Raw genomic sequence first — 15,072 nt, forward strand, 5'->3', positions numbered from 1 at the left:
ATGTACCTACCGAACAAAAAGTTTTGGCTTAACACTTAGATGAAGTAGCCATAATAACCTATTTACAAAATAACCCTAATCCTTGAAGTTACCCTTGCGGAGTTTCTCTTTCTTCAGGAACCTTCGAATACTCCTCGAGTTTGTCGACAATTATATTGGCAGGCAGCAACACCTTCGGATACAGAGTATCAAAGTCACCAACCGCGTTGGCAATGGCTAGCAGATTTGCCGAGGGATAACGTGCAAGCACAAGGGCAAGTGCAAACCTGGCCCCTGCGAAAACTTGAGCTCGCACCAAGTCTCAAATTTTCTTGGCATTTCCGAACTCAGACATCAAAGTCAGCAGCGTAGGGGGAATTGCGTTTAAAGGAAACATCGTCTTCCAAACCACCCTCATAGCTTTGTAGCACTTGTCGAAGAAATGATGGACTTGCTGCACCCGATCCTGAAATAGTGCGACAGCCGAAGCCTTCGAGTGTTCCCGCCAGAAAATCTCTTCGGCTGAGGACAGCTGGGTTAAAGCGTGTACACGCTCGTGAATCCGTTTGTTCTCTTCTGCACGGTTCAGAGCTATGACTGGCAAAGGAATAAATAGAGGATCAGACAAGGCGTCGTTGACAAAAGGCGCAGGGATCAAGAAACTTACAGTTCAAACTCTCGGTAGCTTTATGCAGCTCAGTAAGAGTGTACCGCTCCACTTCGGCTGCAATTTCGCTCTTCGTATTGATAATAGCAGCTAAAGCATAAGTGCTGCGCAGGTCCTTTTCCATCTGAGTGATCCGATCCTTCATACGCTGGATCCGATCACCTTCAGGAAGAGCACCCGAAGAGTCATCGACAAATGACGGCACTGGGAAAACCTGCAAGAAAAAGACGTCAAAGGCATGACGGATCGACTCACCCAACAATAGAAGGAACTCCCATCGGGAGAATACAAGTGGAAATATCATAGCAAAGAGTGTACCAACAACACCGCCAGCATAAAGTTTATTACAAACAGAAGTTATCCGACAAAACATTGTTTCACAACAGTTCAAAGGAAAGTTTGCTACAGAGATCAAATGGCTTGGGTTTGAGTCGATAAACTAGGGCCGACCGATGTCTTCTTTGATGACACCAGCTCGAGAAGCTGGTGGGCACACTTAAGAGCCGGTATCTTGAAGGTGCTTAAATCAACGAACCGCCCATCTTGCTCCTTCGGCAGCTCTTTAGACATTTCTTCAATGTCAGCCTTAAAGCCGTGACCCATCATAAGTTGGAAGGCAAGGAGGGCACCATAGGTACGCGAGGTGCATTTGAATACCTCGATGACTTCCTTGGTGTCAACCGCGAAGGCGTCAATCAGCTGCCCCAAAGTTTTGTCTTGATTAATCTTGGGGAAGATCATTGAGTGCATCCGCGCCATAGCACCTTTTCCCTTCTCAAGAAGCTCCCGTGTAAGCTGGTGGGAGGCGAGAGCCATCGACACACCGTTTGACGGAGAGTTGTTCGGAACTTTGTCCAAGGCAGTGGCAGGGATGTTGGCGGCTTCTACAAGAAAACGAATTGGAAAAGGTCGTTGACAAAAGAATGAATTCATAAGTGCAATAATTGACAGAGGTGTATAAAATAGATTACCAAGAAGAGCCAAAGAAGACTGACGAAGGAGCTCATCCTTTTCGGCTGCCCGAGCTTCCTCCTCTTTCAACCTCTCCTTCAGTTTGCCCAGTTCCTCCTTTAGGGAGTCGACTTCTTGGCGAGCTGTGGCAGCCTTTTTAATGGCGCCATCCAACTTCGAAGAAGAAGATTTGACCTCCTCCTGCAGTCGAACTTTGTCTGCCTCCAGAGAAGTAAATTGAGAGGCAAAAGCTTCCAACGAAGATATGACACCTCGTAGGTCCTTAAGGAAGAAAGATGTGTAAACAAAGAGTCATTAAGCAAAGAACGCACCAGGAAAATTTAAGTCGAAATCAAAAAGGGACTCACAGATGGAGGAGTCACGGCGGTGGCGGCCGAAGGAACATCTTTCCCCTTAGAAAGGGATGAAGCTTTTTGATGCCTGGGTTGTGGGGGTTGCCTTAGGAGCCGAAGCTTCGGAAGCAGCGACGACCGGCGGAGCAGCACCAGACTTGGCCTTCTTAGACGGAGGCTCAATGACACCTTCGTCACTACAAAAAGGAAAATGATTGACAGGAGTTATGAAAAGAACGCAAGAAATAAGAGGACAAACTGTGGTATCAGGGAAGAGGGTGCTTACATGTCGAAGAGATCATCTTCGTCGACAAAACCACCGGCCGATCTCATCACAGGCGAAGCCCTGGTCGCCTCCACAGCTGCATTAACAAAGGCATCACGATCAGCGTCGTCATCACTCACTGATCCCTCTGTGTCGCAAGCGTCATCGGCTGAGGGAGGAAGATCGGCGTGAAGTAATTAACATCCGAACGAGCTACAAACCCCACCCCTCCGGTGACAAAGGATCCATTACTACTGCTGTATCTCTTCACATAGAAGATCTTTTTCCACAGCCCAAAATGGGGTTTGATGCCCAGAAATGCCTCGCAAAGGGTGATGAACACAGCAACGTGGAGGATTGAGTTGGGAGTGAGTTGCCATAATTGGATCTCGTAAGTTTGCAAGAGATGGAGGAGGAATTCGTGAGCGGGGAGCGAAAGACCCCGATATAGGAATGACAAGAACATCACGGTAAAGCCAGCAGGGGGATTAGGCTGAGAAATCGCACCTGGAAAGATCACGTTCCCCTCGTCAGAGGAGATTAATCCCAGGCTTCGGGATCTCTTCTCGTCACGCTTGGTGACGGTTGATGATATCCAATCTCCGGGCTTGGCCACCGAACTTGGCGGTGCTGGCGGCGCCGGAGCTGGGGGAGGAGCGTTCGGAGCGCTCCCCTTCGGAAGAGAAGAGGAGGACTTGGCGGTGGCGCCTCCGCTAGTGGAACTGGCGGCAGCGGTAAGATTCTTCTTCTTCACCATTGCGAGATCTGGGAAGAATCGAGAAAGCAGTGGTGGCGGCGCAGCAGTTGTGAAAGGGAGAAGAAGAAGAACGAACAAGAAGATGCTACGGAAAATGGCAGAGAAGATTAGGGATTCTCGCCCTTTGGAGATTTTAAGGAGAACTTGGGAGCTGTGTAGGCACGTGTCGCTGCAACCGGTTCTTTCAATGGATCTTTAATAGAAAAGAATGCAGGAATCGAGGAGATGCCTTGGTGACTGTGCGAAAAGGGTCAGACAAAGAAAGAATGGGCCCAGCAGGTTACGTCCTGTCAGTCAAAATCAAGATATTAGTAAAACGTCATCAATGACGTCATGAGAAATGCTCAAAGCATTCGAAGGAATGAAAAGGTATCGGATGGTAAAATCGAGTCTATGCATAGATTGCGAAGCATCTGCACTTAGACTCGGGGGCTACTCCCATCGGGAGCGCTGACGCGCACCCGACAGAATGAAGACTCGAAGAAATTCAAAAGAAGGCTTTGCAAGAAGAGATAATTGTTTGACTCGAGTCTGCACCCGGTTGCGAGCACCCGTGCCCAGACTCGGGGGCTACTCCCATCGGGAGCGCTGGACGCGCACCCGACAGAACTTTTTTCGAGTCCAGGATCATGCCCGGGGACTTGATTCTGTGTAGGGTAATGTTGTTTTGCCATCGGCAGTTAACCAGCAAAAGTTGGGCATGTTACTCATTATCCCTTGCATGAGGAAAATATATCGGATGACCTACGAAGAATTGCAGAAAAACTTCGATAAAGAAAAATGTTCGAGTGGTACAACTTGAGTTTACGCACGGATTGCAAGCATCCGTACCTAGACTCGGGGGCTACTCCCATCGGGAGCGCTGACGCGCACCCGACAGAAGAAGATGATGCAGATTCAAGAAGAACAAGAACAATCAAGGAGAAGAGCATTGGGTGGAGGCATGCTTTAGTCTCTACCCGAACTACCTTCGGCTAGACACTCGGGGGCTACTAACGTGGGCATTACCCTTCGGCTAACCAATGTTGCCCTATCCTATATTTCCTAGTTGGAGGCCCACGAAGGCACTCAATGGCGAGGTGGGCCACTAGGACGGTGAAGCGGAAGATTCCTTGAAGTACAAGACACGGAAGGAGCCGAACAAGGAAAGTCTAGAGATAGATCTAATGTAAACCCAGTCGTACTCGATGAGACGTCTTGAGACCTGGCCTCCTATATAAAGGCCAGGAGAGGGGCTGTCGAGGGACACAATCAATCTTAGCAATCTTAGCCAATAGAAGCTTAGAGCTAGGTTACCCCAGTACTTAGCCATCTCGACGAGATCACAGCCGAACTATTCGGCACCCCATTGTAACCCATTATCATCATAATCAAGAACAGACAGGTAGGACGTAAGGGTTTTACCTCATCGAGGGCCCCGAACCTGGGCAAATCGCTCTCCCCGCTTGTCTGTGAACCGATGTCTCGTGTCAGCTTGCAGGATTCCATCAACCCTAAGCCCCTATCGGAGGGCATTGCCGAGGAGCACCCTCGACAAAGGTTGTTTGAAGCAAACTCAAGTATAAACGGGTACGGCAAAACTTACATAAAAACATATTGCAAGCATTATAAGACTCTACACTGTCTTCCTTGTTGTTCAAACACCTTAACCAGAAAATATCTAGACTTAGAGAGACCAATCATGCAAACCAAATTTTAACAAGCTCTATGTAGTTCTTCATTAATAGGTGCAAAGTACATGATGAAAGATCTTAAACATGATCTATATGAGCACAACAATTGCCAAGTATCAAATTATTCAAGACATTATACCAATTACAACATGAAGCATTTTCCGTTTCCAACCATATAACAATGAACGAAGCAGTTTTCAACCTTCGCCATGAACATTAAAAGTAGCACTAAGAACACATGTGTTCATATGCAACAGCGGAGCGTGTCTCTTTCCCATACAAAGAATGCTAGGATCCGATTTTATTCAAACAAAAACAAAAATAAAAGCAAACAGACGCTCCAAGTAAAGCACATAAGATGTGACTGAATAAAAATATAGTTTCACTAGAGGTGACCTGATAAGTTGTCGATGAAGAAGGGGATGCCTTGGGCATCCCCAAGCTTAGATGCTTGAGTCTTCTTGAAATATGCAGGGATGAACCACGGGGGCATCCCCAAGCTTAGACTTTTCACTCTTCTTGATCATATTGTATCATCCTCCTCTCTTGACCCTTGAAAACTTCCTCCACACCAAACTCGAAACAAACTCATTAGAGGGTTAGTGCATAATTGAAAATTCATATATTCAGAGGTGACATAATCATTCTTAACACTTCTGGACGTTGCACAAAGCTACTGAAAGTTAATGGAACAAAGAAATCCATCAAGCATAGCAAAACAGGCAATGCGAAATAAAAGGCAGAATCTGTCAAAACAGAACAGTCCGTAAAGACGAATTTTTCTGGGGCACTTAACTTGCTCAGATGAAAAAGGTCAAATTGAATGAAAGTTGCGTACATATCTGAGGATCACGCACGTAAATTGGCAGAATTTTATGAGTTATATACAGACGGGGCTACTCAATTTCGTGACAGCAAGAAATCTGTTTCTGCGCAGTAATCCAAATCTAGTATCAACATTACTATCAAAGACTTTACTTGGCACAACAATGCAATAAAATAAAGATAAGGAGAGGTTGCTACAGTAGTAACAACTTCCAAGACTCAAATATAAAACAAAAGTGCAGAAGTAAAATAATGGGTTGTCTCCCATAAGCGCTTTTCTTTAACGCCTTTCAGCTAGGCGCAGAAAGTGTGAATCAAGTAACATCAAGAGATGAAGCATCAACATCATAATTTGTTCTAATAATAGAATCATAAGGTAACTTCATTCTTTTTCTAGGGAAGTGTTCCATACATTTCTTGAGAGGAAACTGATACTTAATATTACATTCCTTCATATCAATAGTAGCACCAACAGTTCGAAGAAAAGGTCTTCCCAATATAATGGGACAAGATGCATTGCATTCAATATCCAAGACAACAAAATCAACGGGGACAAGGTTATTGTTAACCATAATGCGAACATTATCAATCCTCCCCAAAGGTTTTTTTATTGCATTATCAGTAAGATTAACATCCAAATAACAATTTTTCAATGGTGACAAGTCAAGCATATCATAGATTTTCTTAGGCATAACAGAAATACTTGCACCAAGATCACATAAAGCATTACAATCAAAATCATTGACCCTCATTTTAATGATGGGCTCCCAACCATCTTCTAACTTCCTAGGAATAGAAGTTTCAAGTTTTAGTTTATCTTCTCTATCTTTTATGAGAGCATTTGTAATATGTTTTGTAAAGGCCAAATTTATAGCACTAGCATTAGGACTTCTAGCAAGTTTTTGTAAGAACTTTATGACTTCAGAGATGTGACAATCATCAAAATCTAAACCATTATGATCTACAGAAATGGGATCATTGTCCCCAATATTTTGAAAAATTTCAGCAGTTTTATCACAAGCAGTTTCAGTAGTTTCAGGCAGTTTTGCACGCTTTGCACTAGGAGTAGAAGCATTGCCAACACCAATTATTTTATCATTGATAGTGGGAGGTTTAGCAACATGTGAAGCATCAACATTACTAGTGGTGGTAATAGTCCAAACTTAGCTACATTGTTCTCTTTAGCAAGTTTTTCGTTTTCTTCTCTTTCCCACCTAGCATGCAATTCAGCCATCAATCTAATATTTTCATTAATTCGAACTTGGATAGCGTTTGCTGTAGCAAATGACTTAATATCTTTATCTTCATTAGGCATAGCTTTCAATTTTAAAAGATCAACATCAGAGGCAAGACTATCAACCTTAGAAGCAAGAATATCAATTTTATCAAGCTTTTCCTCAACAGATTTGTTAAAAGCAGTTTGTGTACTAATAAATTCTTTAAGCATGGATTCAAGATTGTTGTAAGAATTACCATAAGAATTACCATAACCATTACCATTATTAGAAGGATATGGCCTATTGTTGTTACCAGAATTATTCCTATAAGCATTGTTGTTCAAATTATTACTTTTAATGAAGTTCACATCAACATTCTCTTCTTGAGCAACCAATGAAGCTAAAGGAACATTATTTGGATCAACATTAGATCTACCATTCACAAGCATAGACATAATAGCATCAATCTTATCACTCAAGGAGGAGGTTTCTTCAACAGAATTTACCTTCTTACCTTGTGGAGCCCTTTCAGTGTGCCATTCAGAGTAGTTTATCATCATATTATCAAGGAGCTTTGTTGCCGCCCCCAAAGTAATGGACATAAATGTACCTCCAGCAGCTGAATCCAATAGGTTCCGCGAAGAAAAATTTAATCCTGCATAGAAGGTTTGGATGATCATCCAAGTAGTTAGTCCATGGGTTGGGCAATTCTTTACCAAAGATTTCATTCTTTCCCATGCTTGAGCAACATGTTCATTATCCAATTGCTTAAAATTCATTATGCTACTTCTCAAAGATATAATTTTAGTAGGAGGATAATATCTACCAATGAAAGCATCTTTACAATTAGTCCATGAATCAATACTATTCTTAGGCAAAGATAGCAACCAATCTTTAGCTCTTCCTCTTAAGGAGAAAGGAAACAATTTCAATTTTATAATATCACCATCTACATCCTTATAATTTTGCATTTCACAAAGTTCAACAAAATTATTAAGATGGGCAGCAGCATCATCAGAACTAGCACCAGAAAATTGCTCTCTCATAACAAGATTTAGTAAAGCAGGTTTAATTTCAAAAAATTCTGCTGTAGTAGCAGGTGGAGCAATAGGTGTGCATAGGAAATCATTATTATTTGTGCTAGTGAAGTCACACAACTTAGTATTCTCAGGAGTACCCATTTTAGCAGTAGTAAATAAAGCAAACTAAATAAAGTAAATGCAAGTAACTAATTTTTTTGTGTTTTTAATATAGAGAACGCAACAAGACAGTAAATAAAGTAAAACTAGCAACTATTTTTTTTTGTATTTTTGATATAGAGAACAAACAAAGCAGTAAATAAAGTAAAGTAAAGCAAGACAAAAACAAAGTAAAGAGATTGGAAGTGGGAGACTCCCCTTGCAGCGTGTCTTGATCTCCCCGGCAACGGCGCCAGAAAAAGAGCTTGATGCGTGCAGTTAACACACGTCCGTTGGGAACCCCAAGAGGAAGGTGTGATGCGTACAGTAGCAAGTTTTCCCTCAGTAAGAAACCAAGGTTATCAAACCAGTAGGAGTCAAGGAACACGTGAAGGTTGTTAGTGACGGAGTGTAGTGCGGCGCAACACCAGGGATTCCGGCGCCAACGTGGAACCTGCACAACACAATCAAAGTACTTTGCCCCAACGTAACAGTGAGGTTGTCAATCTCACCGGCTTGCTGAAAACAAAGGATTAACCGTATAGTGTGGAAGATGATGTTTGTTTGCGGAGAACAGTAAAGAACAAGTATTGCAGTAGATTGTATTTCAGATGTAAAGAATGGACCGGGGTCCACAGTTCACTAGTGGTGTCTCTCCCATAAGATAAATAGCATGTTGGGTGAACAAATTACAGTCGGGAAATTGACAAATAGAGAGGGCATAACAATGCACATACATGTCACGACGACTACTATGAGATTTAATCAGGGCATTACGACAAAGTACATAGACCGCTATCCAGCATGCATCTATGCCTAAAAAGTCCACTTTCAGGTTATCATCCGAACCCCTTCCAGTATTAAGTTGCAAACAACAGACAATTGCATTAAGTATGGTGCGTAATGTAATCAACACAAATATCCTTAGACAAAGCATTGATGTTTTATCCCTAGTGGCAACAGCACATCCACAACCTTAGAACTTTCTGTCACTGTCCCAGATTCAATGGAGGCATGAACCCTATCGAGCATAAATACTCCCTCTTGGAGTTACAAGTATCAACTTGGCCAGAGCCTCTACTAGCAACGGAGAGCATGCAAGAACATAAACAACACATATATGATAGATTGATAATCAACTTGACATAGTATTCCATATTCATCGGATCCCAACAAACACAACATGTAGCATTACAAATAGATGATCTTGATCATGATAGGAAGCTCACAAGATCTAAGATGATAGCACAATGAGGAGAAGACAACCATCTAGCTACTGATATGGACCCATAGTCCAGGGGTGAACTACTCACACATCAATCCGGAGGCGATCATGGCGATGAAGAGCCCTCCGGGAGATGATTCCCCTCTCCGGTAGGGTGCCGGAGGCGATCTCCTGAATCCCCCGAAATGGGATTGGCGGCGGCTGTGTCTCTGGAAGGTTTTCCGTATCGTGGCTCTCGGTACAGAGGGGTTTCGTGACGAAGACTTTAAGTAGGCGGAAGGGTAGGGTTGGAGGCGGCGCGAGGGACCCACACCATAGGGCGGCGCGGGCCCCTCCCTGGCCACGCCGGCCTATGGGTACGGGCCCTCGTGGCCCCACTTCCTATCCCCTCCGGTCTTCTGGAAGCTTCGTGGAAAAATAAGACCCTGGGCGTTGATTTCGTCCAATTCCGAGAATATTTCCTTTGTAGGATTTCTGAAACCAAAAACAGCAACTGGCTCTTCGGCATCTCGTCAATAGGTTAGTGCCGGAAAATGCATAATAATGACATAAAGTGTGTATAAAACATGTGAGTATCATCATAAAAGTAGCATGGAACATAAGAAATTATGGATACGTTTGAGACGTATCAAGGGCATCATTGATTTTAGAAGGGGCGAAACCCGGGAGATCGATTAAGCGCCAGCGCTGGAGAAATTGGGCTCGAGCAGTGCCACGGGTGATGGGGAACTGAAGAAACTGAACAAGCACCTAAAACAACTGGTTGGTTTGAAGAAGCAGGCAAATGTGATCACTGCAGCATTTTATTTCGGTACAATTTCTCTAGGAATTGTTTACGTTCTTCTGTTGCTCAGTCGTTAGACATGCGGTTGGTGGTACCATATTCACTCCTCTGGCGCATTGTACCCGGGGAGGGTGTGCATGCGGTTGGTGGTGGGGAAGATGCAGTTGAAATCGGTGAAGATGTTGTAGGTTGTGAAGGCAATGAACTCACAAGCGAACAAGAAGACTCGCCCAGGAGGTCGAAGGCATCGAAGGGATTGGTGAAGAGGGCAAGGATGGCGATGAGGGTGCCACCACGGTCACTGACTTCCTCGACGCGGTACGTCAACGGCCTACCCTCTGGGAGGTGAGCATAGCCAGCGCGCAGGAACAATCGCGTGAGCTCGGTTGAACCCCTCCACCGCGATATTGCCCAAACGTGGAGAGTGTTCTCGACAAGGACACCATTGGGGTACAACGGTTAGGGTGTGGTGGACGGCAGCTCGAAGGTCGGGCCGACGAACTCCATCATAGATATGGCTGGCTTCTAGGGTTTTGGTGAGGAAGAAGAAGAAGGCGACGGTTTGGATTTGCTAGATTTGGACTTGGTGAGTATTGGTTCTTTGGTTTCACCCGTTTAAATAGATGGGTTGGGGCACCCTTGATGTGGATGACTACCGTGTCACCGTGTCAACTGTTCGGCCTTCGGGTACCCCAACTGGCACGCGGCGCGTCGTGGCAACTGTTTGTGGCAAATGTGGATGACTATTGTCTCACCCCTTCACCTTGTCGTCGTTTCGAGTAGCATGTTGTTTCAATGACAGTGCATCTACTTTTTTGAGCATCTACAGCTTCTGCTTTAATAGTTTTGGTGTGACGTCTCTGAACGTGACTGAATCGGGGCTAGCGTGTGCATGCATGGCATCTCGTCGCGGCATGCACATGCATGGCATCGCGTGATACCGAAAATATTTGTTTAATATTGAAATTGCTATACCTAGGATGGCCCAACGGTCAGCGTAGTGTCTCGAGTCGAATCCTTCTGCCTCATAAAAAAAGCACTGGAACCAATCAGAGAACATAACTAGCCTCTCGTGGATTGCCATGAGCACGGTCGTTCACAACCGTACGATCGATCCAACGGGCCCAGTGCAGGGAAGGGCGTGCGTGCCGGAGAGCTTCTAGAAGGACCGATCCATCGGTTCATATTTGGCTTTAGGGTTATATCAGACGGCCACAATTTGGTGTTAGGGTTAGGATAGGGGGGGGGGGGGGTTGAGGCGGTCAATTGGGTTTCAAATGTTTGGCCAACTTTCAAATGAGCATAACTAATTAAAAAATCAGAAAAATATAAAACTTGTGCAGGTTGTCTTGTTTTGTGACACAGAACTGAGGAAAAATAATAAATATGTACTATGGAGCTAGGGTTTAGGGTTTTAAAAATCAAAAAATAAAAATAGAAATCAAACAAATTACCCAAGCTTCATTTTGAAGTGAGTAATAAGGATCTTAATTTTTTTTTTGCGTCATTTAGAAAGAGTGTACCTGATAGTGAAGCTTTCGCCGTGGACACACGATGACGCCTCCAGCTCCCTCCTTCGCAAAACAAGAATCAAGCACCTACTGACTTCTAGCGTCGAATTGCTCAAAAAAGGGGGATTGCCTTCCTAATGAACTTCTACTAGTTTTTTCTTCGAGAAAGCACTCTCTATTTATGCATTTATGACCCAAATTATCCCTTATTGAAACTCTAGGCAATCCTTTTCTCATGCATGTTCGTTGGGCAACATCTGAGATAATGCATGAGACTCGAATATTAGGACAACGACGATTAAGTCCTCCTCTTTCCGGACAAGATATACAAAGAGACCCGATCATTTATGATCCGCTCCGATCATTACATATTTTGCCACACCATGTCAACCTAACATGCCGGTCTATCGTAACAAAACATGTGGAATGCCAAAATGAGATAAATGGTATCTAAAGTTTGCTATATGATGTATTTCTAGATTTCTTTCACTAAATGGGGGTAATATTTTTCATAAATGCAAAAATATGGGGTAAAATGTGGGATTCACAAGATCTTATTAACCAAACCATAGAAACCTCTAAAAAAAAGCCATCACCGCCGGAAGAATCACATACCCAAGAGCCAAACTTCCCTTATCCAAAGTCATCAAGTGTATCCACTACCCCTCTTGAAACTTTAAGATGCTTTCTGAATATCCTAAACCATTTCTATGTAAATAATTTTGGATTCATTCTTGTAGTATGTCAACATTGGTACTCACAAATGTAATCTGCGGCATTTTACTATTCATAGTTTATTGGTGTGCACTAATTTTATCAGAATGACATTTGTTTCTATGCATGTGACGAACAAACCAATGTATTTGGAAGGTGTCAAACCATGCTATTCTAGTGATAGTTGCTTGACATGATATTATTTCATATTTGGTACCATGTTGCTTAGAAATCCTACCATTCAAACAAAAGTAGATTGGGTCTCATAGCACTCGGAGATGGCTCTATTGTAATGTCTCTAATGAGCTTTAGGTCTTCGAAGAATGAGGTTGGGTCGACCTCCACTAGTTGGGAGGTATGTCTTACGCTTCGCTTATTAGAGACCCCTGAACTCCCAAGAAGCATAATTTTCCAAGTCACAAAAGTATTGAGATGAAACAAACCATTTCATTTCAAGACAGGCAACAAGATAAAAAAATTTAGGGTAAGATCCAAAGGTGTCAGCAGGTGTGCGAAAAGTATGCCGCCAAAGTATCTTAATAGTACAGTAATCATCTTAAATTAGAGGTAATGCACTCGTTTTGCAAACAACCATGGAAAACTCCACATAAATGGCCAATCCAACACAATGTAGTCACATTTGTGTGGATTGAACTATTCTTGGGTTGATTTCTTATGAGAGTTTTGCATGGAGTTTTTCATCGAGTTGTTTTTTTTTGCAGGGGTAAAAAAATTTTGCGGGAGAATTAAACTATGTTTATGAATTATATATTGTGAGGTGCCACGTGGTTGGATAATGAAACAATTGGCCGTGCAAAATTGATTTGACTCAAGAAAATTTGACCAGTTTAGAAGTATGGATGTGGAACAAGAACAACACTACCTGCATAAATGTATGACCCCTCAATATGATATACATGAATCACATCTTGCGGTTACACGTAAGGGCGTCGCCCAATGGTAATAAGATTAACACTAGTATGTTTGTTATCTGGAGAAGAAACGATTCCACAACTCGCTGCAACGTTCTCGTCACCGTTTCAGTCAAAATCTAGGCCAGCATAAGCCATGTGCCAGCCCAGATCACTAGCAGCACGGAGGAACATGCGCCCTTGAGCCTGAAATTTTGGCCATCCGCGCCGCTGCTGGTAGACTGAGTTTGTTTGCTGACCGCCACGTGAGAGCCTGCAAGCAAAAGTGGACGAGAAAAAATGTTAGGTGACCAGTGCCTGTGTAAGTGTGCATTTGGCGTACAAAGCCTATTGTTGGAATTTAGATTTTGCCATTTGACGAAATGAAAAACAAACTATTCGAACTGTTTTTGAATTAAGCAAAATTATGCCAGCTCCAGGAAACAGCAGATGTTACTCTTACCTGCGTTGTGTGGAAGTGGAACAACATTTGTAGCGTTGCTGCTGCTAATGGTACCAACGGCGCCGCCGGTAGTAGTGTCATTGCCGCCTCCGCCACCGCCCGCGGCGCTAACGCTGCTAACAGTACCATCTCCACCGCTAGCACCGCCGGCACCAGCACCACCTCCTCCTCCAGCAGCCCCGCCTGCTCCGGGGGCACCCCCGACGATGCCGGTAGGAATACCGCCGGCGCCTCCCCCAGCAGGCCCCACTCCAACTCCACCGCCGGCCCCGCCGACAATGCCAGCGCCAGCACCTCCTCCAGCGGCGGGCCCTCCCATGCTGTTAGGCATACCACCAGCAGCCCCGCCTCCAACTCCAGCACCGGCACCAGCACCACCGCCAGCGGCGCCGCCCATGCTGTTAGGCATACCACCACCAGCTCCACCAGCGGCATTGCCGGCACCACCAGCACCGCCAGCGGCACCACCAGCTCCTCCAGCGGCACCTCCGGCTCCTCCTGGGCCATTGCCGTTGCCGCAGGACATCTGGAAGACGGCCTGGACGCCTTGCATCAGGCCGGGGTTGTAGCTGACGAAGTTGCCGAAGATGCCGTTCACGCAGCTCATCATCATCGTCACATGGCCGGAGCACGGCGGGCTGCACATGATCGCCTGCGCACCAGGCGACGGCATGCTCGGGCGGGCGCCGGCGCTGGTGTTGATGCCCATCGCTTGCAGGCACCCGTTGAGCACCTGACACGCAACGTTGGTTCTTCATCAGAAAAGATTATCACAGCAACATGCACTGCTTAGTTTCTTTGAAACATTTAGTCATGAAGATATGAGAGATTGTTACTGGTTTGTTGTCAAAGCAGAGAGCAGCTTGTGCCACAATCTGGACTGAATCCTGCGTCCCTGGTACTACTGCACCAATGCCTGACCCCCCACCTCCTCCTCCTCCTGCCCCTGCTCCACCACCACCGCCACTACCCTGCCCCTGTCCTGCATTGTTGAAACAAAACATTAGCATGTTACATAAGCCATGGTGCAGGTCAGAAACAAACAAGTAGTGAAGCAAATCAGAGTTATTTTTAAAACCTGGAATCAGAGCTAAATTTTACCTCTGCAGAAGGAGAAGGCAACACATAGCAGCACGGCTGTGAAACTCAGCTTGAAGGAAGTCATGACGAGTTGACGACAGAAAACTTGCTACTCCACAGCTAGGTTGATGCTTCTAACCTGCACTCACTGTATATTTGCAGATTGTGAAGTTATGTTGAACTGGCTAAACTGGGATGTTACCTGCTTACTTCTTGGGGAACGTATGAAATGGTGCGTGCTATATATATGCTGCGAGCTTGTGGCTGCAGACTGCATGCGTGACATCAGTGCTAATATAAAAATGATGGTCTGCGCCACTGTTTGGTATACAAGAACCAACCACTCTTCACTTGTTTCCTGGACTTGTTACCTGCGCACGTAAGTGTGCATAAATCATACCTAAAAACTGTATTAGGGTTTAGTTCTGACCTAGCTCGGTTGACTATGTTGGACCTTTCTGTATTTTGATGCTTCAGTTCAGGGTTTCCAAGGAACAGGGAATGACGGTTGTGTTTTTA

General features: G+C 44.6%; 1 protein-coding gene across 1 annotated transcript; it reads right to left on the reverse strand.

Moving 5' to 3' along the window:
- Positions 1-13,150: 13,150 nt before the first annotated feature.
- Positions 13,151-14,786, reverse strand: LOC127311456 (uncharacterized). Its single transcript, XM_051341884.2, has 4 exons — positions 14,575-14,786; positions 14,310-14,455; positions 13,474-14,206; positions 13,151-13,284 (listed from the first exon to the last, which is right to left on the reverse strand). Exons 1-4 carry the CDS (start codon positions 14,636-14,638, stop codon positions 13,151-13,153), a joined length of 1,077 nt encoding a protein of 358 aa, XP_051197844.1. The 5' UTR covers positions 14,639-14,786.
- Between the last annotated feature and the right edge of the window lie 286 nt (positions 14,787-15,072).

This window comes from Lolium perenne, chromosome 1, assembly GCF_019359855.2.
Source record: "Lolium perenne isolate Kyuss_39 chromosome 1, Kyuss_2.0, whole genome shotgun sequence".
NCBI lineage: Eukaryota > Viridiplantae > Streptophyta > Magnoliopsida > Poales > Poaceae > Lolium > Lolium perenne.